We start from the raw sequence: 24,785 nt of genomic DNA, 5'->3' as shown, positions 1-24,785 counted from the left end.
ATTAATAAATTAGAAATGCAGGTGGAGGAAATGCGGTGAGAACAGAGAAAGCTTTCATTTAAATTGGAAGACCATGAGAACCGTGATAGAAGAAAGAATCTAAGGATTTGTGGTCTACCAGAAGAAGAACAGGAAGAGGATCTAAGGGAGAAAATAAAGACAGTGTGTAACCCAATAATTGGAAGATCAGCGGCAGAAAATCTGAAAATTGAGATAGTACATAGGATTAGATGACCAAAAGGAGATTCTGCGGAAAGCCCCAGAGATGTGATAGTTCGATTTCATTATTATGAAGACAGAGAAAGAATATGGAAAAGTTTGCATGACTCTACTGAAATAAAATATGAGGTAACAAAGTTGCATATTGTTGCCAACATTGCCCCAGAGACACTGGCTAGAAGAAGATCTCTGAAACCATTGCTGGAGCATATGAGAGAGAAAAAAGTTTGATATAACTGGGGTTTTCCAGCATGCCTGATCGGATGGAAAGCTGGGAAATCGGCAAGGCTCAGGTTCCCAGAAGATCTCAGTGACTTTTGTGAGAAATTAGATTTACAGAAAATGGACCTTGAAGGGTGGACAGAGGGGCCTAAGGAGAGTAAAGGGCAGGGGTTGTGAGAATGGCAGTGGGTAACCAAGAAGAAGAAGTAGAAAGGTATGGTGTGTGTGTGTGTGGGGGGGGGGGGTGTGGGGGGAGGTTTGGAGAGAGAGGGTTTTTTTTTTCCTTCTCTTCCCCCCATCCCCCCAGTCCTCCACTGGCCGCACCATGGCTCCTTTGCCCTTGATCTCTTCCTCCCTTGTTCAGATGATGGGCGGGATGGATTGAGGGAGCGAGGGGCTGGCGGTTGGCCTGGAGGTCAAATATGCTGTCAGACTCCAATCTGATTGATGATTCGAGACAGGGATTGGAATAGGCGTGCGTGTTTTGAGTCTCCTCCCAAATTAGGAATCGATAGTGGGAATAAGCCACAACAGATTCCTGGGCAATATGTAGGCCATGAGGGTCTTAGGGGTAAGATAGGTAGGGGGAAGGAAGGGTGAAGGGAGGGTGGGGGTGTGGTGTTAGGGTAGGGAGAAGGGGGAAGGGAGGGTGGGAAATGGGGTGGTGTGTGGGCAAACAGAGGGGTGAGGGAAGAAAATGGGAATTTCTGGCAGGGAGGAAAGGGAGAAAGTCCATATCTTAAAATGTCTGTAGTTGTCTTCCTGTGTTGGAAATTCTGGTAGGGTAGGGAAATAATAGTTGAAATGAGCTTGATTAAGTTTATGACTTATAATGTTAAAGGGTTAAATTCCCCAACAAAAAGACATAAGATACTTAGGGAAATTCAACAACACTCCATAGATGTAATATTTCTTCAAGAAACACATATAACCCACAATACAAATGTTAAGTTATACACAAAGTACTACGAATCATGGTACTACGCAGACTCTCTAGTCTAGTCCAGGGCTAAAGGGATAGCAATAGGGTTTTAAAAAAATGTAAGTTTTATCCTGGAGGGAAGAATGGAGAACCCAGAGGGCCGATTTCTATTTCTGAGGGGAAAATTGCAAGGATCTGAATATACACTAGTTAATATCTCTTGCCCGATAAAAAAATAAAAAAATTCAGTAATATTCTTGGAGGGTGTGTTAAGAAAACTTTTTGAATTTAAAAAGGGTAGTCTGGTTGTGGCTGGAGATTTACATTTGTGTTTGGATCCTCAGATGGATGCGTCATCCTGTGAGCGGAGAGAGGGGGGTAGGAAATCAAAATTATTGAAGTGGCTATTATATCAGTGTCAACTGGCAGACACCTGGAGAGTAAAACACCCATGAGAAAGAGATTACACCTTCTTCTCTCCGGTTCATGGGCTGTATTCAAGACTAGATTATATAATAATCAAACATAGACAACTGGAGTCGTTGGTAAGTGCCAACATAGAGGTTATGTCTATCTCTGATCATGCTACGAGATGCTTACACAGGATCCTGAATTAGAGAAAAGGTTATGGCAGAAAATTGAGCAATTTTTTTAGCACAATGAGACTGAGGAGGTGTTGGTGGCCACAGTCTGGGAGGCACACAAAGCATATATCAGAGGAATATTGATTTCGATGGGAGCAGAACAAAAGAAATAATGAGGGGAAAAAAATAAAGACAGTGATGGAGGAGCTCTAACGGTCACATAAAAAGAAGATAGGTACAGCCGTTTATCAGAAGATAATTATTAAAAGAGAAGAATGAAAAGATCTTATGGAACAGGAGTCAAGAAGGATACTTAACAGGGTCTCAAAAGAAAGATATAAGTGGGGGAATAGACCTGGAAAATACTTGATGAGGAAACTAAAGGAAAAGAAATCCAAAAACTTTATAGAAAAAATAAAAGATGACAAAGGAGAAATGGTGTACGCCACCACTGATATTGCTAATAGCTTCCAAAAATATTATAGCCGGTTGTACAATGTGAGCCCCAGAAACCAAAAACAAACGGAGGAGGAAAAGAAGAGAAATAGACAGAAATATTTAAATGAAGTGAAGCTGCCAAGAATATCAGAAAAAAAATTAGAGGCCCTAGAGAGACCTATTACATTGAAGGAAATCACCTTGGCTTTAAAAAATACGGCCGAAGGAAAGAGCCCTGGTAGAATGAAGAGATCTCCTAGTCCCTGAAATGTATGGTTATATGAATGCAATAGGGGAGGGACTGGAAATGAGGGAGGAGTCATTGCAGGCACATATAACGATTATATAATTTAATTGCACTATTAAAACAGTATGGTGAGCTATCAAGTTTGAAAATAAACCCTGCAAAGTCAGAGATCTTAACATCAATATACCAAAAGTTGAGAAGTTGAGTCTACAAAAAGACTTTCCATTTACTTGAAAAGAAAAGGAAATAGGCTACATGGGAATAAAACTAACTCCTTCAATAAAAGCCCTGTACCAGGCATATTATATCCCACTATTAAACGAAATAAAAGAGGAGCTGGGGAGACTGTCAAAAGGAGGAGCTTCCTGGATAGGTCATATAAATCTAGTAAAGATGGTGATCGTATCAAAAATCCTGTATAAGTTTCACAAGCTCCCAGTGCACCTACTAGGATCTTTCTTCGGGATAATAAAGAAGATGATATTTACGTTTATTCGGGCAAACAATAAACCGAGAATTAGGTATGAGGTATTGTGTAGGGCAAAAGGGAATGGGAGTTTTGGAATGCCTAATGTTATCAAGTGGTGATATTATCACGAATAATAGACTGGATATTTACCTCACAAGGGAAAGGTTGGGTGAATATGGAAGGGCTTCTGAGCAAGGCACAGTTAGGGAAGATGGTTTGGCTACCACATAAATTCCACACATTAGATGTGAATATTAATCCACTGGCAAAGAAAGTTTTAAGTGTTTGGGATAGAATGTATAAGCAAAAGGGATAGAAATATAATTCAGTTATGATTCCCTTGGCGGGAACAGAGTATTTCCCCCCAGGGAAGGATAATATTTCGGAGAAATGGATTAAAGATAACATTAGACGAGTGGCGGTATGGCCAATTAGGTCATTTTGTCTCAACACTCCCACAACCATTGAGGACGTCGGAGGATCTGTATCCATTCGAAAAACTCCTGAATGTAAATACAGTTCCTAAAAAAGGAACTTCCAGGATTTATAAGATTCTTATGGATATGGAGGGTACCTATCCTCCCCAGTTCTTGGGAAAATTGGAACAGGAGCTTGGAACAAAATTGGACGAGCAACAAAAGAATGAAATATTCAAATTAACATATGAGGTGGCAAATATGAGCACACTTGAAATTAATTACAAATGTTTGCCTAGATGTGTGGCACATAAACAAGTAGATGTTTCACCTCTATGTTGGAGAGGGTGTGGGGAAAAGGGAACAATGGCACACATATCGTGAGATTGCCCGAAAATACAGGATTACTGGAAGGGAATATTACAATATATTCAGGAAATATGTGGGATTACTGTACAGAGAGACCCGTGGACATGTTTATTTTACAAATGTGAACCTTTAGTAAAACTACATAAGGACAGGGCATTATATCATCTATTCAGTGCGGCTAAGAGCTTGATTCCCAAATTCTGGCTAGCCCCGGACAAACCAAGAATAAATTGACTGGGTTAACAGAGTGGAAAATATCTATAAGATGGAGGAGTTGCGTCGTATTGAGGAGGATAGAATAGAAATATTTCAGAAAATGTGGAGTAGCTGGTTAATTTTCAAAACACCTAAAAGATATCTGGAACTGCTTGGAATATAGGTGGAAGAGTATTAGAGGGAGCTCTAATGGAGTATCTGACAGAGAGAAGGAGATAGGAAGGAAGGGATACTGACATAGATAGATAATCATGAGACAGGTTTGAAACTAGGAACTTGGATATGGACTGGGGCAATTGGAGGGGGGGAGGGGGGGAGGGTGGGAGCAAGGGTGGGATAGGGGTAAAGATGATGCAAATGGAACTTATTTATTGGTGAAATTATTGTTATTTCTGTGTGCATCAGATGTTCTTTAATAAAAATTTAATAAAAGATATAATAAAAAAATTAAAAAAGAAAGCCCGGTGGCTTAGAATTTTTTGATTCGTATTTGCTGACTGAAGTTGAAACCCCTGTGTGGAATCCTGGATGGACTTTTGTTTAATTTTTTCCTTTTTAATAAAATTGGGATACCAGGCCCTAAACTATAATGGCTGTGTAAGATGGACTCACTATACAAAAATTGCATCCACCACTGAGCTAAACATCCCCCATGTCACAATACATACATACACACACACATACACAAACTCACACACATATACAGTATACACACTCACATACATACATACATACATACATGAACTCACACACATACATACACACTCACTCGTGTACACAGTACTGCATAGAAGGGAGGTGAAGCAGTTGGGACTCAGAAAGCAGCTTTCCCCATGCACAGTTCTGACCGTTACTGTCTGCTCCAGCTATGCAGTTCAATGTTTGAAGAGAGTTAGCTGTTGAGGCTGTACTAGATTACTACAAAAAATAGTGGATGACATTCCCTGCCTGGCCGAATTTTCAAGACTAGGTGGCGCTGCTGTGCTTCTCCTCCTCCCTGCGGACTGGAGTACAGAGTGACGCTGCTGTCGCATCTTCTGATAGTCTATAGCGGCAGAGCCTAATACCAGATTATCATTGGGTCTCCATGCACCTGGTGCCTACGCATTAAGACAGCCCTGCATTTGACTGCAGTTCACCTCTTTCTGACCTGCTTTTGACCAGCTTCTAATCTGTTGCAATCTGCTTCAAGCTGCTTTTGTATTCCATTTGAATTGTATGAGGAGAGGTGCAAGTTCTAAATTGAACAAAAGCATGTCAAGCACAGCTTCCAAAGCTTGAACTGCCCTTTGAGGATGTAGTGCTTCCTGAAGCACTGTAATGCACTGGTCAACAAAATGCACTGTACTCTGTAACGCACTACATACTGCCATGCACTGTACACTGTCACACACTGGACACTGCAATTCACTGTACACTGTCACGCAGTGGACACCACAATGCACTGTACACTGTAACGCACTTGGCACCGCAATGTACTGTACACGGTAATGCACTGGACACCGCAATGCACTGTACTCTGTAACACACTGGACACCGCAATGCACTGTACTCTGTAACGCACTGGACAACAAAATGCACTGTACACTATAATGCACTGGACACTGCAAGGAACTGTACACTGCAATACACTGTACACTGTAACGCACTAGACACCAAATTGCACTGTACTCTGTAATACACTGGTCACTGCAATGCACTGTACACTGATACACTGGACACCGCAATGCCACTGTACCTGGTGCCTGGTGTGCTCTCCTCCTCTCCTGTCCTGTTGCTCCTTTGGCTGCAGCAGGCGAAATCTGGGGATTGCAGGCTGCCGCTCGCTGGGTCCTCGCGGCCGAGGACACAGCAAGCAGCCTAGCTATTTGCCGGCCGGCGCTGTTTTATTTATTTTTTTTCCATTTTTTCTAAATTTTTTTCCAACTGGTCCAGTGGGCCGGATAAATGTCTTTGGCGGGCCGTATCCTGTAGTTTGAGGACCCCTGCTTTACTGCATATACAGACTGATTTTTCTGTTGTGGGTTTAGTAACACTTTAAGGTATAAACCTTTCAATAGCAGCTTCCCTCCTAAACACTTACCTTAGTCTTTTCCCGATGCAGAACTGTCCCGTCTGCAGCAGCCCTTCCCCCCACTTCTAATATTCACAAGAAGCTCTGACAGCAGTGGAAGCCATTGGCTCCTGCTGCTGTCAATCAAACCCTGTGAGGAGAGAGCTGGAGGCAGATCTGAGCCATGCTGTGTGTGTCTATGGATGCATTTGCAGAGCTTCATTCTGCTTTAAACTGCACACATAGTTTAATGAGTTATAGAAGCCGCTCTCACCTACGGTGGCCCAATGCTTTGCTTTGATTACAGATAAGACTGTCTCAGCAAGTCATCATTGTACTCTATCTTTAGAAAACACAGTATGCTTTGCAAAACCCATGTTACTGGTTCACATTATGTGTAATTTACTGGACATGTTTCCTGCCAGTTTGCCAAAGGCTTTATACTTTCAAGGTCTTTCAAATATGATAGATAGCCTTCAACCACTTTAAATGTTAAATAAAACTATATAGAGTATAAAGTGCCCCAGTGTAAAGTTCTGAGCAGCTCTGCTAGCTGTAAGGCTGAGAAAGGGAAATATTTCCTAATCTTTCCAGCAAAATCTCCAGTCTTGGTTAGAGACTCGGGACTGTGGATAGGCCTATTACTCTATTTTGTCTTCATCAAAAGGATTTTGCTACACAATGCCAGATCTCTTTACTGTCACTTGTATGGGCTTATTCTAAACAAGCAATAAATGGCTCTTAAACAAGTCCTTACACACCTCTATAGATGCATGTACTGTGGAGTAATTCATCCATTAAAATCACAACAGAGACACCTATATGGCATTGCAGTTTCTGCACAGCTTATAGCACCTGCTGTAGGTTTACATTAAAAGGCCTCGTTCACACTAAACTACAATGGCGACCGGATGGGATGGTGCACCGTAGCTGGCAGCAAAATAATATTGCAGCTGTGATGCTTGGTGGCAAAAATTATATAGCGTTGTAGATGTGGCCAGTACCACCACCAAACACGACCCATTCGAGTGAATGCACACTGTTGTGGTGTAGGCTTTTCATGGTCAAAACAGGCAGTCAGGAGGTCACATATCCAAGCCACCTATCAATCGACCCTCTGAAAAGTGATAAATTATAGATTACTTTCAGGAGGGGCAGCAAGGGCTGTTGCATATGTGAACCAGCCCTAAGGAATGAACTGTTCCACAGTGTCTGCAGATACAGAGATCAGTGAGGGATTGCTTTCTTGTGCTGCTTGTTGAAAATATATGATTCATACATTTTCACAGCATGGTCACAGGTTCACTGTATAATACAGTATACAGTATAATGAATTGTAAATGCTTCAATGTAAGAGAGAAAGAATGGAGAGTATTTAGTGGATGATCTGGATCTCAGGTCTGTTCAGTGCCCTTCACTGATTTCATGAGCCAGTTGGTGACATTTATCTATGAACTCAGAACTAAATTCTTTTCAATTGTTAGAACCAGCTACTGTAAATGAAAGCAATGTGTTATTAACAGACCCAAAGCAATAAGTTCAAAACACAAAATAAAATAGTATCAGTCAAATACATTACCTTGTGAAACGGCATTCTCTACTGGTGCAGGGAAAGGTGGTGTAATATCCACTGTGGTCTGCTCAAGAGTTTTAGTCACTTTGGAGGCATCAGTGGGGTTACTAAGCGTCTGGGCAGGATCTGGCACAGTGGGGGGAGGGCCAGAGTTAGTGGGCAGAGGCGTCCGTCTTGGAGCAGAATTAACAGTGGGAACACTGTTATTATTGGCGCAGTTGGTGTGATTGCCCATTTTGGCTGGGCTGTGGTTGATGCCTCCTCCTCCCCCCATTGGGGGTTCATTGGTCACCAGCTTGTTGTTTCGGATGTTGTCCATGTTTTCTGGCTGTTGACTTTGGTTCTCCTGGCGAGATCGATCCTGAATGGGTCTTGTGGTGGAAAGACTTGGGCCAGAGCTGGGAGCTGGAGCATTAGGGTCCCTGCAAGTCCAAGAAAGCACCATTATCAGTAAGTAAAATAAGACAGAGGATTTTAGGAATACTGAGGCTGAAGTCCAGGAATTTATTTTTAAATATTTATAATGAGATTGCACCTTTTTTAGTGGTAAATAACATTTTGTTTAGAAGGAGATAGCTCTAGGTGTTCACTCTTTGATATACACACTCACTGGTGGGAAGCTCCATTAATAATGGATTTTCTATTTTGAACAGAGTGGAGTAATATTCAGTTTCTAGGTCTTCTGCAGTCTTGATGGAGAGAATCTATACAAGATCTTTAGATTTAATTAACTATTGTCCCCAGCCTATGTTTTCCATATAGTCTAATAAAGAAGCCATAGGAACTGACATGCTATCATCTGTCATCCAAAGAAATCTTCATAGGAGTATATAAAAAAATAATTTACACTAGTGTAATGAGTTTACTAAATGGAAAATCTGAGCCGAGCCTCTCACAACTGTGACAGGACTAAGAATTAAGTTCTTCCCACCACCTTTGACAGTAGTTAAAACTAACGAAACTATTACTTACTTCCGTCTCCGATGTCTTCTTTCCCTGTCGTCTCTCTTCACATCATTCTCATAGGTGGATTGTGCAGTGTGGCGATGCCGCCTTCTCCTTTCTCCATCAGGTCCTTCACTTTCCCCTCCACCACTGACTTCCCTTGTTCTTCCACCCTCCCTTGCATGACGAGGCCTCCTTTCTCCTCCTCCACCTCCTCCCCTACTGCCACCCCCACCCACATATTCTTGTTCTTCCCCCGTTCTGCGATGCACCCTGTGCCTGCGGTGATCGCTGTCCCCACGTGGCAAAGGGGAGCCGCTCCTACTCTCTTTGCTTCCTCCGCCTCTATGTCTCCTGGGTGGATCTTGGGGTGGTCGTACACCTCCATCCACTTCCCCTGTCCTGTCTTGAAGACCCATGTCCTGCCCATCACGAGAAATTTCCTGTTCTTTGCTGCGAGGTCGACGGCCAGATTCCTGACCCATATCATATGCTCGACTTGCACGCTCTTGAAACCGTGCTTGCTTGCGCAGATAGTCTTCTGCCCGTTGGTGAGAAAGCCGCTGTTCCAAAGGTGTCTTGCTTTCTCCTGGCCGACTTTTGTTGGTGTTGTTGTTACGGTTTTCCTGTGGATCTACGACCAGTGGCCGGTCAAGATGTGTTTTAACGTCTGGACGCATGAAAGACATTTTCCAACGCTCTTCGGGATCCAGCTCACTATACAGGGCCTCCCGACTGTTCATCAAATTCTGCCGACGCATTTCACTTGTACGCTGCTCCCAGACAGACATTGTAGTCTTCTGGTTCTTCTGCTGCTCTTTCCTACATAAGCATGAAATTTTGTTTAACAGACCCTTATAAATAAATACATTAATAAACACATGCTCATGCATTTACCAATTTCTATTTTGTATTCTACTTACAGTTAGTTTTCACTATACCTATAAAATTTATTACGCTTCATGCTACCCAGATAAGTATGTAGGCTGCCATTGCTTACATCCTTTTAGAATGCCGGTTGTCTGGCTGTATTGAGTCACTGACATATTCAGGGGCGGACTGACAACTCATGGGGCCCCCGGGCAACAGGAAATCATGGGGCCCCCTGTGTCCTGGCCCACACTCAAACCACACCCAAAAAAACCTATGAAAGGTACCAGGGGCATCTCATGGGGCCCCCTACTGACCCCAGGCCCTCAGGCACTGCCCGAGTGGCTAAATGGTCAGTCCACCCCTGGACATATTATATGCATCCAGCCAGCAAAGTCAGAGCAAGTCTGAACACCTTACCTACATACTTCTTTAAGGACAGTGACACCACAAATAGAATAAACATTGTGCACTCCAAATTTAGTAAAGTGAAGCTAATTTCAGTTGTTTTTTTACTAAGTATACATATATGTGTAATTTTATCCGACAAGTGTGTATGTCCTAAGCAGTTATCTCAGTATAAGGCATAATGAAGACAAAAAATAACAATCATTGAGGAAAGTCCAACTATGCCAATTTACATTTCCAACTGTCTTGGAATGTTAAAGTGGAAATTCACTTTCTCAATCAACATTGACTATTTTTAATCCTTATGCTACTAGCATTAGTAAATAAATAGGAAAGTATATCATATTTACTTGTTTTAAACAGTTTTTTTTTCTTTTTACATTTTTTTCAGTTACTTCCTGGTTCCCAGGCCTAGGCAAATGATGTCATACTTCCCAGGAGTCTTCAGGAAGGGAGGAGGGGTTTTCTCAGCTAAGCACACCCCCCTGTCTGCATGCCCGAGCTAAGGGCAGATTGATTCAAAGAAGTAAATTCTACGTGAATCATCTGACTTTACTCAAGATGGTCATGGCCAGAAATGATAGGGGGTGTTTTTTGTAAGCAATTTCTAAGCAAAATAAAGCATGAAGACATGGACGGATAGGGGAGTGTGAATATTAAAAATGAATTAAATGGTGTTTTTAGTTTGTGGTGCTCAGATGCAGTGTAGTTCCACTTTAAGGTAAATATAGAAATACCATTCATTGTCAATTTGTATAAAATTGTGGTTCTAAACCCTAAACATGTTTTACCTTAATGAATTCCCTACATTAAGGTAAAAACGTACCCAGTCCTCCTTCAATCTAGCACTATTCCTATCTGTATTGGTTCTCTCCTTTCTCACCACTCTCACAGGCAGAGCGAATGCGAAGGTATGCCTCCATAGCAAGCAGCTTGGTATGGGGGCACACAAAAAAGAGGAGGAGTCAGGAGTGCCAGTAAAGGAACCCCAGAGGAGGAAGTTCTGGGCAGCTCTGCAATTCTATTGCACAGAGCAGGTAAGTATAACATGTTTATTATTTAAAAAGTAAATTACTTCAAGGCATTTTTTCCTCATCTAACCTGAAGATATAGGTAGTTGTGATGCAATTTTTTTTTTTTTTGTTTAGAAAACCTTACATACTTACGCTGCTATGGTCATGTTGGCAGCTGATAGTGGACTGACTTCTGCTACTTCCTTGGCTTTCTGTAATGCTAGTTTCTGATTGGCAGCCTCCTCTTCCTCCTGTTCATCCTGCAGATAGATGAAAGCCAATCAGAGCAACAATATTCATACTATGAACAATTTATACAAAAGGTGTTACCCAAAATATACCTTGGTTAGCTCCTGAGCATTGGCCAGATTGTCCACAGCGATAGCCAAGAAGACATTCAGCAGTGTGTCTGTGCAGAACAGGCTAAGGAACATGTCCAACCTGCTATACCTTAGCTACTAAAATTCAAATAGATACACTTAGAACATACAGTTATATTTTATTTGCTATTAGTGGCAGAATTCAGGAACTATTCAGTCAAACCAAAATTGAGGAAAGATGTTGTTGAGAACATTTTTTTAGCAATAATGGCCACTGTTTGTGAAGCTTTTTTCTTTTTCTGTGCAGCCAGTTTCTGGATCTATAAATCTCTCATACAAAATTGTTACTTTACCTTAAAGTCTGAGAATCCCATTGTCTAAGAGAATTATTTATCTAAAAAGCCTCATCTCTGGGGCAATGTCTGACCATTTGCATGCCATCTAAGCATCTCTCTTAAAATACCACTGCTTTTATTACAGCACTACCCAAACTTCAGACAGGAGAGAGTGCAGATATGGTTTTATGTCACTCAGCCCTGCTCTGTTACTTTAAGTATTTACTGTAGCCACTTCTTCTGGCAGCCAAATCTGGATTTCCAGCTAAGGTGCAAAGGAGGATGGACAATAGATTTGTAAGAATACTTGCTAAATCACAGGTTTAGCATAGGTAATACAATTATAGCTGATTTTTAATAAATATGTGTGAAATGAACGAAAGTTTTCTTGCATATTAATGAGTTCCTCCTTTCTATCTCCCAAATTTGACTACCCAGTTTGACTACTGTAACACCTTAGTAACTGGCCTTGCATTGAACAGAGCAGTTTTACTGTAGACCATTGAGAATGTCCTTTGGTAAACACTGCACTAACTACACAATCACATTTCAAACTTTTTTTTGCAAAGCTCCTCAGAGTTTTGAAAATGTTAAGCAGGCCATACATGGGTCGAATTCCGAACAATTTTTCGATTGAAAACATTCGTTCTGTAATCCAATGATGCCAGCATGCCCGATAAACAAAATTGGGAGGAACCACGAAAATCAGCTGGCGCCATTGCCCCACTAACAGAGCGAAAATCAGACGATTACTCTTAGGTCTGATTTTCAAACTAAAAATCGTTCGAAAATCGACACATTTATGGCCGGCCTTACTGCTCGTCTTTGATTTCCACCTACCTCCCCACCCATGACCTCCTACCTAATGATGAACACCTCTCAAACTCAAGTTTAATTAATGTCTACTCATTTCTGGGGCTTCTCCAGCTGCACCTATGTAATTCATCACCTGCAACACCTGGGATCCCCAGACTTTCAAAACAAAGGGCCATCTCAATGTTCTTCATTATTTAGGTGGACCAGACCACGTCAGTGGAAGTAGAAAATGCCTCGGCATCAGTGGTCAGTGGGAGAAAGAATAATGTTCCATTGTTGGTGTATAGCACAAACAATGGAACATTATTTTAAAAGACCATCAAAAAAAGAAGTCCCAAAGAGAACAATCTGTGGCTTAGAAAAATATTTATTGAACACTATCAAAATATCAATTTGACAAGTAACCAGGGGCGGACTGACCATTCGAGCACTCGGGCACTGCCCGAGGGCCAGGGGTCAGTAGGGGGCCTCATGAAGTGCCCCTGGCACCTTTTTCATAGGCTTTTTGGGTTTGCTTTGAGTGTGGGCAAGGACACAGGGGCCCCATGATCCCCTATTGCCCGGGGGCCCCATGAGTTGTCAGTCCGCCCCTACAAGTATCCCTACACAAAAAAAAACCACAATGACAACAAAAAAAGAAGTCCCAAAGAGGTGTCCATGGGAGAAATAATCCCCCATCACTGCCATCACTGGGAAGAATATTGCCCTATCATTGCTGTTAGTGGGACAATTAATGCCCCATTGTTTGTATCAGTGGGAGGAATTTTGCCCATCATTAGTGTCAGGTGGAATAATTGTACCCTAGTTTTGGTGCCAGTGGAAGGAAATTTGCTGCATTGTTTGTGTCAGTGGAAGGAACAGTGCTCATCACTGGTGACAGAGGGAGAAATAGTGCCCTTTGGTATCACACAAGGATAAATTCTACAAGAGCTGAATAAGGCCAGCAAAAAGCCACTACTGGCCACAGTTTGAGTGCCACTTCACACCATGGCTGCCTTCTAATCTTCAGAGTTTTAAGCTTGTCCTTTAAACATATATTTAAAGCATGTCTACCAAATTTCCTAACTGTACATACTGGAGTATCCTATTATAACTGACAAGACTATGGTGATTGTATGACACTACATGTGGCTTGTCCAAGAAACCTAAACCTGACCTCCCGATAAACTAAATGCACAATTAAAATCATACACTGATTCTGTGTCACCCAGCTTTTTTCGACATTGTGGACACGAGGGTACTATACTCCACATATGGTGGAAATGCCCTGTGGTGCCTAGGTTTTGGATCCATTTATTTAATTTCCTTTATTCGGTAACGGGGGTTAATATTTGTCGATCCCCTGAAATAACTCTATTTCATTTATTGCCCACTGATATTCCTAAGAAATTGGTTAAACTGATTCTTTGTATCCTGTTGGCGGCGAGAATTACGATAGCCAAACGTTGGAAACAATCAACAATTTCGCTGGAATTAGTTAAGCAGAAACTTAATTGGATTATGATTAATGATAAATTTACTAGTATTCTTAACAACAATACTTCTAAATTTGGGAGCACTTGAGATCCATGGATTCGGTATATTTCTGCTATTTAATGGACTCTTGGCTGGCCCTCCTTCTTATTATTTTTCTGAGTTTTACTCTTTACTTTCTTCTTCAGTTCTTTCCTCATTTTTTCGTTCTCTATATGTTTGTCTATTATTTTAATGATATTATTCATACCACCTTGTTTATGGAGCAATTTGCTCATAATCGACCAAACTTTGTTTATGCTACCAGTGTATTCCTCATTACGCTTTATTGGTCGATTCTGTTATGTTGCTACACATTGTACTTGAATTTACTGTCTTATTGTTTATGTTTTGCAACTCGGCATGTTGCATCTCCTGTCTTTCTGTATAATGTTTCTAAAAATTCTTAATAAATATATTGAAATATAAAATCATACACTGAATTGCTTTACCTATTTGGTAGATCTAGGTTGGTGACCTGACTATTTGGTAATGCAGTTAAGCAATTCAACCTGGTCACCTCCCTACCCCCAGCCTTTGATTAAACAATTAAGGAGCTACAGCTGATTGATATGTTAAATTATCTGCTCACTCTCCTCAAGTCCGCATGCTCCCTGTCAGTGCCACACATCTGGGTGGTCCCTAGTGCTGCCCCCCCCCCCCCCCCCATGTACTGTACAAGAGACTAAAATGGGCTAATACCAAGTCAAATTCAGATACTTACAATACTTGCATTTAAATATACATTTAATTGTTTTTTAAATTAATACAATCCATTAAAAAAAAATTTATATCTGCTTGCAGCTTTAAGAAAAGCCTAATGGGAATTTTTCATGTAAACATAATGGCATCTTTACAATCCTCTCCAACAGGTGTTCCACCAACATGTGTACGCTAAGCAGACAAAACTGCACAGTTACTAATACAACAGTTTGAATATTTTGTCAAAAGTGCTAATGTATGCAGAGAGCAGGGCGGACTGACAACTCATGGAGCCCCCGGGCAATAGGGGATCATGGGGCCCCTGTGTCCTTGTCCAAACTCAAAAAAGCCTATGAAAAAGGTACCAGTGGCATCTCATGGGGCCCCCTACTGACCCCGGGCCCTCGGGCAGTGCCTGAGTTTCCAAATGGTCCGTCCGCCCCTGGCAGAGAGCCATAGCATATGGCCGTCACAGGAAAAGCAAGGGTGTCTTTGACTTGCATCTGACTTTACCTCCTCTGTGGTATGCATGGGACAAGATAGCAGAGCCAACAGAGGTTTAACTGGATCTTGGACTACAGACTGCAGTACAGTTTTGCTCACCTATAACACATGAAATTCTTTATTCTTTTCTGTGGACATTGGTACAGGAAGGATTGTATAAAGGATACAGTTTCCAAAAAGAGTCAGAATGATGAAATAGATGGAGAATACCATTCCTGATTTGACCCCACCCTGAGCCTTGATGCCATCATACATTACTTCATTCCAGTCCTCCCCAGTCAGTATCTAAAAGTGAGGAAAACCAGGAAGGGTGAGTTTGTAAAAATAGATAAACATACTTAATGTTAATGACATAACCAGTTCCCATACCTGGAACACAGTCATTATTGCTGCAGGAAAGTTATCAAAGTTTGTAGAGGGGGTTTTGTCATCAAAATTAAACCTGTTAACAAAAAAAAAGATGTTATTATGCACAGCTATTACTCTGAGCACCTGGTGGGCAGACAGATGGATCTGCAGAAGGTAAACTAGAGAAAGTCATGTGACATCTGTCACCTATCTTTAGCTTTTGTCCTTCCCAAAAGTCTTATGCCTGCAGCTTTCTCTTTTTGTGTCTGTTACTAGAAAATGCAGGTCAACATCACGTCATCCCATCATCACATATTCCGCTTTGCACATACAGCTACTTACTGTCCACCAAACAGCTGCATCCCCAGTAAGGCAAAGACCACAATGAAAAGGAAGAGCAGGAATAGCAAGCTGATGATGGATTTCATTGAGCTCAGAAGGGAGATCACCAGGTTACGGAGGGATGCCCAATATCTGCACATTGAAAAAAAAAATGAGAATAAGATGAAAATGGAAGAGAAAGACATGCCTCAATAATCTGAAATCAGATATTTTTAATTAAATGAAAAATTTAGCTGACCCAAGCTTTGCATCTAATATAGCAATATAAGATAACCTTTTTATAATTTATCATAACTACCGGTAACTTTTCCCATGCTTCTTCTAAATGCAAGGTGTATATGTTGAGATAATAAAATCGTTCTGTGCATTTCATAGCTAAGTGGGTTTAATCAGGAAGGCAAAAAGCTCACCAACGTATGGGTATAGCTGCTGCCGCTCGAAGAGTGGACACTAAGAAAGCATACCTCTGCATATGCATCACAAGCTCTGCTTACAGAGAAATGGCGGGGGGGTGGCATGGAGAAAAAAAAACAATTTTCTTCATATAGTTTATAATTCTGAATGTGGATAAGGAACCACATGCAAAGTGAGCTGACTACTAACTTACCAAACATAACCTTAATTCCAACCTTTTTGCCCCCCCTTTACTCCTTTCCGTTCTGTTTTTTTGAGTTTCCGCACGCATATTAATGAGTGTTATGCATCAAATGGATGGGCTGCCAACACACCAGAACATATTGCTCATATCTCATAGGCTTACCTGTAGGTAGAACTGAAAAAATGACTTTACCACCACTAGCCATTTAAGCTGTAGCCTAATCCACAAGCATGAAACGTAAACTGAATTTAAAGACATACTCTGAACCCAAGGCAAGATTCACATCTTTGTGGTATGTTATCCCGTGTGTTACCGTGTGTTATGGTAAGGCAGTCCATTCATTCTAAACAGGCTTCCAAAGCACAACACAATGTACCTGCCTTTTTTTCCAGTACATCACAACATATAGGTGGGAGGTGGCAAGCTAAATCATTGTCCCGTTGTTTGGGGATGTGCATTGGGGTGGCATTCAAAGTGACATATAACACAGTGTGGTTCACTTGTTACCACAACATGAATATGTGGATCCAGCCTAAACCTTAGGTGAAATTGATATCATGATAATAAATGCAGCAGTAGCATCATCAATAGAGACAGCTTGTGGTAGGGGAGGTGTGAAGAGAGGAAGAAATAGAGCAACAAAAGGTTGTCTTAATGTTCAAGCTAGGCCAATGAAGTAACTGAGAAAGCCCTGACAAGATGTAGCTCCGTTGGCACGACATCTGGGAGATGGAGGGATCTCAGTTAAGTTTTGTCACCAGAGCCACTTCTGACTATGCTCCAGAAACTGAAGCATTGAGGGGAAAAGATTCTGCTTGCTTTCTCAGTCAAGCACCTGCATCACTAAGGAACATTCTAACAGAATGTTCAGTGAGCCTCACCCAAGGGCGTTATACTTGGCGGCATAACTAGGTTCTCAGACAGCTAACATTAATCTTGGAACAGAGGCAGTGCTCTCCCACAAACAAATCCTTATTAAATGCAGCAGGAAAAAACAGCAATTGGCTATGAATTAAAAGGTAAGATAACAACTGGGCTGCAAAATGAGAGAGAAGGGTATGGAACTGTGGGGGTACACCTGGTATCAATGTTCAGCCTCCTGGAGACATAATGGGCTCATCAATTAAGCGTCAAAGTAGGAGAGTGCCCATCATATATACAGCTGACTTGTTGTGTCATTTCCACCTACAGTTAAAGTGGTGGTAAAGTCATTTTTTCAGTTCTACCTACAGGTATTACCAGTAGGTATTGTAAATATCTCCTAAACGTGCACTGTTTAGGAGATATTTACTTGTAAAGGAACAACAGCTCTCCTTCAGAGCTGTGTGCTGTAAAAAGTGACGTCATCGCGGCTTGGCCATTCACGCCGCTAGAGCCCATGAACCCAGAAGAAGGACCAGGTGAGAATGGAAGCCCTGTCAGTGGTGAAAGCACGTTGCTGGGGGGCTTCGTTTTAAGGTAAGTTTCACATAATGTGCTAGTATGCGATGCATACTAGCACATTGTGCTATTGTCTTGCAGGGGGGTTTTGTTAAAAAGGTCGCAGTTTACTACTGCTTTAAACATGAATAATTTTTTTCAGTCCTCACATTGTTTTGCAGTCTTACCCATGGATAATTTTTCTTTGCCCCCCTCGTCTATTTAAAGTGATTCTAAAAGTTTGCTATGGGGGCACTTGTGCAGGTTCAGTCTCGAGCCAGACTGTGTTTGTCTATTGACACATACAGTGTGGCTTGGCCCTTCCCCCTCCTCACAGGATTTTATTGACAGCAGCAGGAACTAAGGCTGCCAAGAGTCTTGTGAGGAAGGAGAGAGGGAGCAGTGCTGCTAAGGCAGGTATTTAGGGGGTGTTGGGGGAAAGCTGATCAGACAGAAGGTTTTTTTTGCCTTAACCTCTTGGCGCTGGGCGACCGCAAATATGCGGTCTCCCGGCGTCTGGGCCTGGACGGCGAGCGGCCGCACATTTGCTTCTATTAAAAAAACACATGTGCTGAGAGCACGTGCCCTGCATGCTCCCAGCACACACATACGGTACTCTCGGAAGGGTCCCGATCTCCTCTTTCAACCTTTTCCGATCATGTGACTGCCGTGACAGCGAATCACGGCAGTCACATGACCCTAAAACCCCGCCCCGCAAGAAAAAGTCTTAGAAAAGCAGTAGAGTCCGAGTCACTTACTTTGTAACCTTGAAAATGCGCAGCAAGCGGAGGGCTCTTAAGACGCTGATCCCAAAAGAGGTTCCAGGCTTCACCATTGCCCAAATGACCTCAAATATACTCCCAGTGATAACCTGGACAGAATAAAACAAGCACTTATTTGCGGGAAGCACACATGTATACAGATAAGGGCAATTGGCAGCAACAGTGAACTGCCTGGTGTCTCTGTGGTGCTCACTGAATCAATAGGATATCTCATGATGTTTATTTGTAGTGCGGGTTGTGCTACTTTTAGTGTACCTGGACACTGTGTGAGAGCAAGAAGACAAATAGGGATAGATTTACTAAAACTGGTGCACTCAGAATCCGGTGCTTCTGTGCAGGGGAGCCAATCAGCTTCTAACTTCAGCTTGTTCAGTTAAGCTTTGGCTATAAAACCTGGAAGCTCATTGGTTTCTATGCACAGATGCACCAGATTTTGCACTCTCCATGTTTAGTAAATATACCCCCTAGTGCAGGGGTGGGCAACTGTGGCCCTCCAGCTGTTGTAGAACTACAAGTCCAATGAGGCATTGCAAAACTGACAGTTACAAGCATGACTCCCAAAGGCAGAGGCATAATGGGATTTGTAGTTCACCAACAGCTGGAGGGCCACAGTTGCCCACCCCTGCCCTAGTGCACAGGAATTATTTTACTGCCTGTAGCAGATCCGATGTCCACCAAAGACACAATTTGAATATACAGATGTCAATATTCACTGACACTCTATTTCTGGATATTCCACAGGTGTTTTATTTCCTGTTTTAACACTGAGTAGAGTGTTCATGAATACTGACAGCAGCATTCATCATGGAACACACCTGCAGGCCGCTATTAACAGGATTATCCTACATCCCACAATAGATACCTTCTTTAAGAAAACAATGCAGCAGCTCACTGATTAGATTATTATTTTATCTAACAGGTTCCGGATTATTGTTACAATATAACCCTTAAGGCTGTTACACAAGGGACAAATATCGGCTGGTTCAACAGAAACCAGCCAACGTTCGGCCTGTGTGTACAGCTGTGCTTCTGAAAGAAGCCAGTTTAAGGACCGGTTTTTGTCAAAGGGACATGCTGGAAAACCAGCATCCGGTCACCGCTCACAGCCAATAGTTGTGAGTGCTGGTCAGGAGCGGACTGACAACTCATGGGGCCCCTGGGCAATAGGGGATCATGGGGCCCCTGTGTCCTCACCCACACTCAAATCACACCCAAAAAAGCCTATGAAAGGTACTAGGGGCATCTCATGGGGCCCCCTACTGACCCGGACCCTCGGGCAGTGCCTGAGTGCACGAATAGTCAGTCCACCCCTGGTGCTGATTAGTGTGTTCTAGCGGGGTGGGGCATCCACCTGTCAGAACACAAAAGTACAGGAAGAGTTAGTATGGTTAGTTAGTTCACGATCTCTCCCGCTGGGTTGAACAAAAGAAAAAACTGAATGTGTGTACCAGGCATTACTGTTGGCCATACATGGATTAAAATTCGGCTGGCTCAGCAGGGAACTGGTCAAATTTTGATCTATGTATGGGCACTGAGGTTGAACAGAATTTGATCTACTGACTCATCTATGGCCAGCTTTAGTGGGTACAGCCATGTTGGGTAATCAACTGAAGTCACCACATCAGAGCTGTGCCAAATGCTCCAGACTCTGTTTAAATGTCTGTGGTGATTCTGAACTTCAAGAGCTACGGTCTCCAGCAGAATCTTCAGTATTTGTGCTGGATGCCTGCAACCACTGCCACACACTGAGATTCCATCCACTGGCCCCTTTGTTACTACAGGACACAGTAGGGATGTAGGGATTAACAGATGGAACCACAGCATGCAGCACAGGACCAGATATTCAACACTCCTAGCAGTGCTGAAGATTCTGCTGTAGAGCAAAGTTCAGACTCACTGTTCTAAAAAAAATCCCTGCAATAAAAGACTCTTATTGCTTACCTATTTGGGGAAGGGACAGAATCACTTTAACCTCTTAATGAAAAAACTAAACTTAAAGTGTCACTAAACCCACAACAGCAAAATCAGTCTGTATATGTAGTAAAGCATGCTTGTTATGCTCACTGTGGAACCTAAGGGGTTAATCCTCTGTATTGTGTAAAAAGGCTGTTTGATCCTGACTTCTCTGATTATCCCCTTCTTCCAGTGTCCCCCTTTTATCTCCTGATAAGACATATGTGTGGAGCAGGGGCGGGCTGACCATTTGGAAACTCGGGCACTGCCCGAGGGCCTGGGGTCAGTAGGGGGCCCCATGAGATGCCCCTGGTACCTTTTTCATAGGCTTTTTTGAGTTTGGGCAAGGACACAGGGGCCCCATGATCCCCTATTGCCCGGGGGCCCCATGAGTTGTCAGTCCGCCCCTGGTGTGGAGACACTCTGCACCAGATAGAGTGAATGCAGGGTCCTGGGTTTAGTAACACTTTAAAGTTCACCTTTTTAAAAAAATACATGCACATTTTTTGTAGATCAAAAAATGTGCATTTATTATGTTTTTTTCTCAGGAACCTGTTAAGATCCTGCAGACTGTCAGTACAGCTGTCCCCCCATACCTCCCATATGGACAGGCAGCCACCAAAGCTCAGGAAGAACAATGAACCCTCACAGTTCATTGAGAACTACAGGCTGTTAGCCGCAATGGAAGATGGTATATGTAGTCTATTCATTCACATTAAACTGTGAATGAATGATGTGGCCGCGTGGGCGGAGCCACACGTGACCGTTTGGTCGGCACTCCAACCCAATGGAGGATTGGGGTGCCGGCAGGTACTTTAGTAACATCATAGGTTACACCCTGAATATCCATATCACATGTTACTAAAGGTGAACTTATTTTTTAATGCTCAAATCGAGTTTTGCAACTTTGACATGTATTAGAAAAACTATACATATCTTTGCAACTACTTACTGCATTCCGGTGACATATACATTGTTTTGTTCAGAACAAACTGGTCCTAAATTTGGTTGGAAATATTAAAGAAACTTTCACACAAACTTGCCTTACCCTTTTCTTAGCACATTCTCCCCTAGTATATTTACCTAAATCTTGCACTGAGGCCCACAATATTGTTTACATTTCTCTGGCAGCTTCCTGATTCAATGTTTTTGCATGCTCAGCTTGGCTGGAAGACGAATTGACTTCTGTCTACCAATCCCATAGAATTAGATGGGGCTGAATTGTGCATGCAGGAACACTGACCTCGTCAAGGAATGTAAACAATGCCATAGGCCTCAGAGTGAAATCTAGGTAAGTATAGTGATTTGTCTAACACCTGATTTGGGGGGCAGAAGGGTAAGGAAACTTTGTGTGAAAGTAGCCTTACGTTTTACAGTGCCTTGAGAAAGTACAGGGTCAATCTCAGAAGAAAACCTGTTCTGCGAAAGACTTGAGACCGGGGTGGAGGTTCACCTTCCAGCAGTACAATCACTGTAAACATCCAGCCAGAGCTACAATGCAATGGTTTGGATCAAAGCATATTCATGTGTTAGAATGGCCCAGTCACAGTCCAGACCTAAATCCAATTAAGAATCTGTGGCAAGACTGGAAAATTGCTGTTCCCAGACGCTCTCCATCCAATCTGACAGAGCTTGAGCTATTCTGCAAAGAAGAATGGGCAGAAATGTCCCTCTCTAGATGTGCAAAGCTGGTAGAGACATCCCCAAAAAGACTTGCAGCTGGAATTGCAGCAAAAGGGGGTCCTACAAAGTATTGACTCCGGGGGGCTGAATACAAATGTACGCCACACTTTTCAGATATTTATTTGTATAAAATGTCGAAAACCATTTATAATTTTTCTTCCATTTCACAATTATGTGCCACTTTGTGTTGGTCTATCACATCCAATCCCATTAAAATACATTTATGTTTTTGGTTGTAACATGACAATATGTGGAAGATTTCAAGGGGTATCAATACTTTTTCAAGGCACTGTAACTTGTGCTGCATAATGCTCAGGCACCTCTGGCCGTATTATTCATATACTGAATACTGTCATTATTATGTATTAGCAGCACTTGTCAGAATACATTTTTTTTTATGATAGTGGTGCTTTAAGCAAGTCCAAGCAGCTATTCTTTGAGCATTTGAAAAAAAAAACCTAAATGGGTTTAGTAAGTTTATCTAATTAAAATAATTGTTCACATGTAATTAAATGAAGTGACCGTATTCTTACAGCTGCAGAAGCAACTTACTTCTACAAGACCAAAATATATATTCCAGTACTTATCTGTGTATATTTTAATAAAATTATACTTACGGCACAGTCAAAGCAGTTAAACGATGAATGAAAATAAGGCCTGGTTCCAAGACCGTACATTTTTATAAACATTTCGGACATAAAGAGCCCAAGGAAAATGAATTCTGCATAGTCTGCAAGAAGAGAGCAGAAGATTATCAGATCTTTCCGCATTTCCACTTCTGTGTTATACATATTTACTGGTAGCAGCTAAAAGGAAAGTGTTTGTCTGTATTATTAATAGGAAGCAGGCAGATTTTTCCTGTCATGACAAGTTAGAAAATAAAAGAAATTGGTAGGTGTGAGTAACACAGACACTTCTCTTTCAAACACTTAAACACAGGAGTCATTTGCAGTTATTAGAATTGTATGTCAGGGCAAAATTAAAAAAGAAAAAAAAGAAAACCTTATCAGTACAACACAGTAATACTGTACATGCAGATTTCCTGATGCTTTATCCCTTTCAAATCACTGCAAGTATAGCAAAATACACTCTGATCTGCCAGAAATCCAGTGTGCTCCTGACTTTCTAACTTCCTGTTTGAGTTGTTAACACAGCGCCTCTGCTGCACTGAAATCCCAATCAGTTCTGTCTGCCGCAGCAAAGAACTCCACCTATTCCCCACAGCTTCCTCTTCTGTGTCCAATTCCTCATAAAAACATTAATTTCCTTCCCAGCAAAACAATGCTACTGTGACTCCCATAGGCCGGTTCACACACTATGTGTAAGAAAAGGGCTCTTGGGAGATGAGGAGTACCTATGTCAATATTATTATTATTATACAGTATTTATATAGCGCCAAAGGGTATGCTCAGCGCTGTACAGTAGCAAGGGGGACAGAACATGAGACAAGACAGTAACAATACAATACACGAGGGGTTCGAAGGCCCTGCTCTTTCAAGCTTACAATCTAGGAGGGAGGGGAAGGTGGCACAGGAGGAGATGGCTGTGGGGGATGGAGTGGTGGGTGGAGTGGGGGATTAATTGTTAGGTGAGGTCGTGTGTTAGGTGAGGTTGGGGTAGGCTTCCCTGAAGAGGAGGGTTTTCAGGGTGCGCCTGAAGGTGAGGAGGGTAGGTGACATTCTGATGGATTGGGGTAGGGAGTTCCAGATGATGGGGGAGGTCCTAGAGAAGTCCTGCAATCGGGCGTGGGAGGAGGAGACCAGAGAGCTAGAGAGCAGGAGGTCCTGTGAGGAGCGGAGGGCACGGGTAGGGTAGTATCTGGGTATCAGGTCAGTTATGTAGTTCGGGGCGGCATTGTGAGTGGCCTTGTAGGTCAGGGTTAGCAGCTTGAACTTGATGCGTTGGGCAATCGGGAGCCAATGAAGGGATTGGCAGAGGGGGGAGGCAGATGTGGAGCGCTTAGTGAGGTGGATGAGTCTGGCCGCTGAGTGTAGGATCGACTGGAGTAGGGATAGTGTTCGTTTGGGTAGGCCGGTGAGAAGGGAGTTGCAATAGTCCAGGCGTGAGATGATGAGGGAGTGTACGAGTTGTTTGGTGGTGTCTGGGGTGAGGAATGTGCGTATCTTGGAGATGTTGCGGAGGTGGAGCCTGCAAGATCTAGATAGCAGTTGGATGTGGGGTAGGAAGGAGAGGTGGGAGTCCAGGGTGACACCCAGGACTTTGGCGTGTGGGGTGGGAGAGATGGTGGCGTTGTTAGTAGTGATGGAGAGGATGGGGGGGGCACGGGGGGGGGGAAAAGACCAGGAGCTCGGTTTTGGATAGGTTAAGTTTGAGGAAATGGAGCGACATCCAGTCTGATATGTCGTTTAGGAGGTGGGCGATGCGGGCAGAGAGTGAGGGGGTAAGGTGGGGGCTGGAGAGGTAAATTTGGGTGTCGTCGGCAATAGGAGCCAAGTTCTCAGCAGCTGCCCCTACAAGAATGTTATAATCCTGGTGATGATGTCACA

The 24,785-nt window shown here is 42.6% G+C and overlaps 1 protein-coding gene across 3 annotated transcripts in view; it reads right to left on the bottom strand.

Annotated features, from left to right (window-relative positions):
• The window catches only part of CACNA1A (calcium voltage-gated channel subunit alpha1 A), a 289,262-nt gene that overhangs the window by 160,547 nt on the left and 103,930 nt on the right, over positions 1–24,785 (bottom strand). For all 3 annotated transcript variants that reach the window (XM_089652658.1, XM_089652659.1, XM_089652660.1), the window contains exons 11-19: positions 22,896–23,008; positions 18,619–18,731; positions 15,844–15,975; positions 15,523–15,595; positions 15,321–15,438; positions 11,306–11,373; positions 11,118–11,224; positions 8,701–9,495; positions 7,735–8,150 (exon numbers count right to left, since the gene is read on the bottom strand). In XM_089652658.1, coding sequence (XP_089508784.1) covers positions 7,735–8,150; positions 8,701–9,495; positions 11,118–11,224; positions 11,306–11,373; positions 15,321–15,438; positions 15,523–15,595; positions 15,844–15,975; positions 18,619–18,731; positions 22,896–23,008 — 1,935 coding nt within the window. The remainder of the gene's footprint in view (positions 1–7,734; positions 8,151–8,700; positions 9,496–11,117; positions 11,225–11,305; positions 11,374–15,320; positions 15,439–15,522; positions 15,596–15,843; positions 15,976–18,618; positions 18,732–22,895; positions 23,009–24,785) is intronic.

The sequence above is a fragment of the Staurois parvus genome, unplaced genomic scaffold (assembly GCF_062004578.1).
Source record: "Staurois parvus isolate SC_StPar_1 unplaced genomic scaffold, SC_StPar_1.0 ptg000689l, whole genome shotgun sequence".
NCBI lineage: Eukaryota > Metazoa > Chordata > Amphibia > Anura > Ranidae > Staurois > Staurois parvus.
Note: the sequence above shows the minus strand (reverse complement) of the source record. Positions and strands in the feature narration are given on the sequence as shown.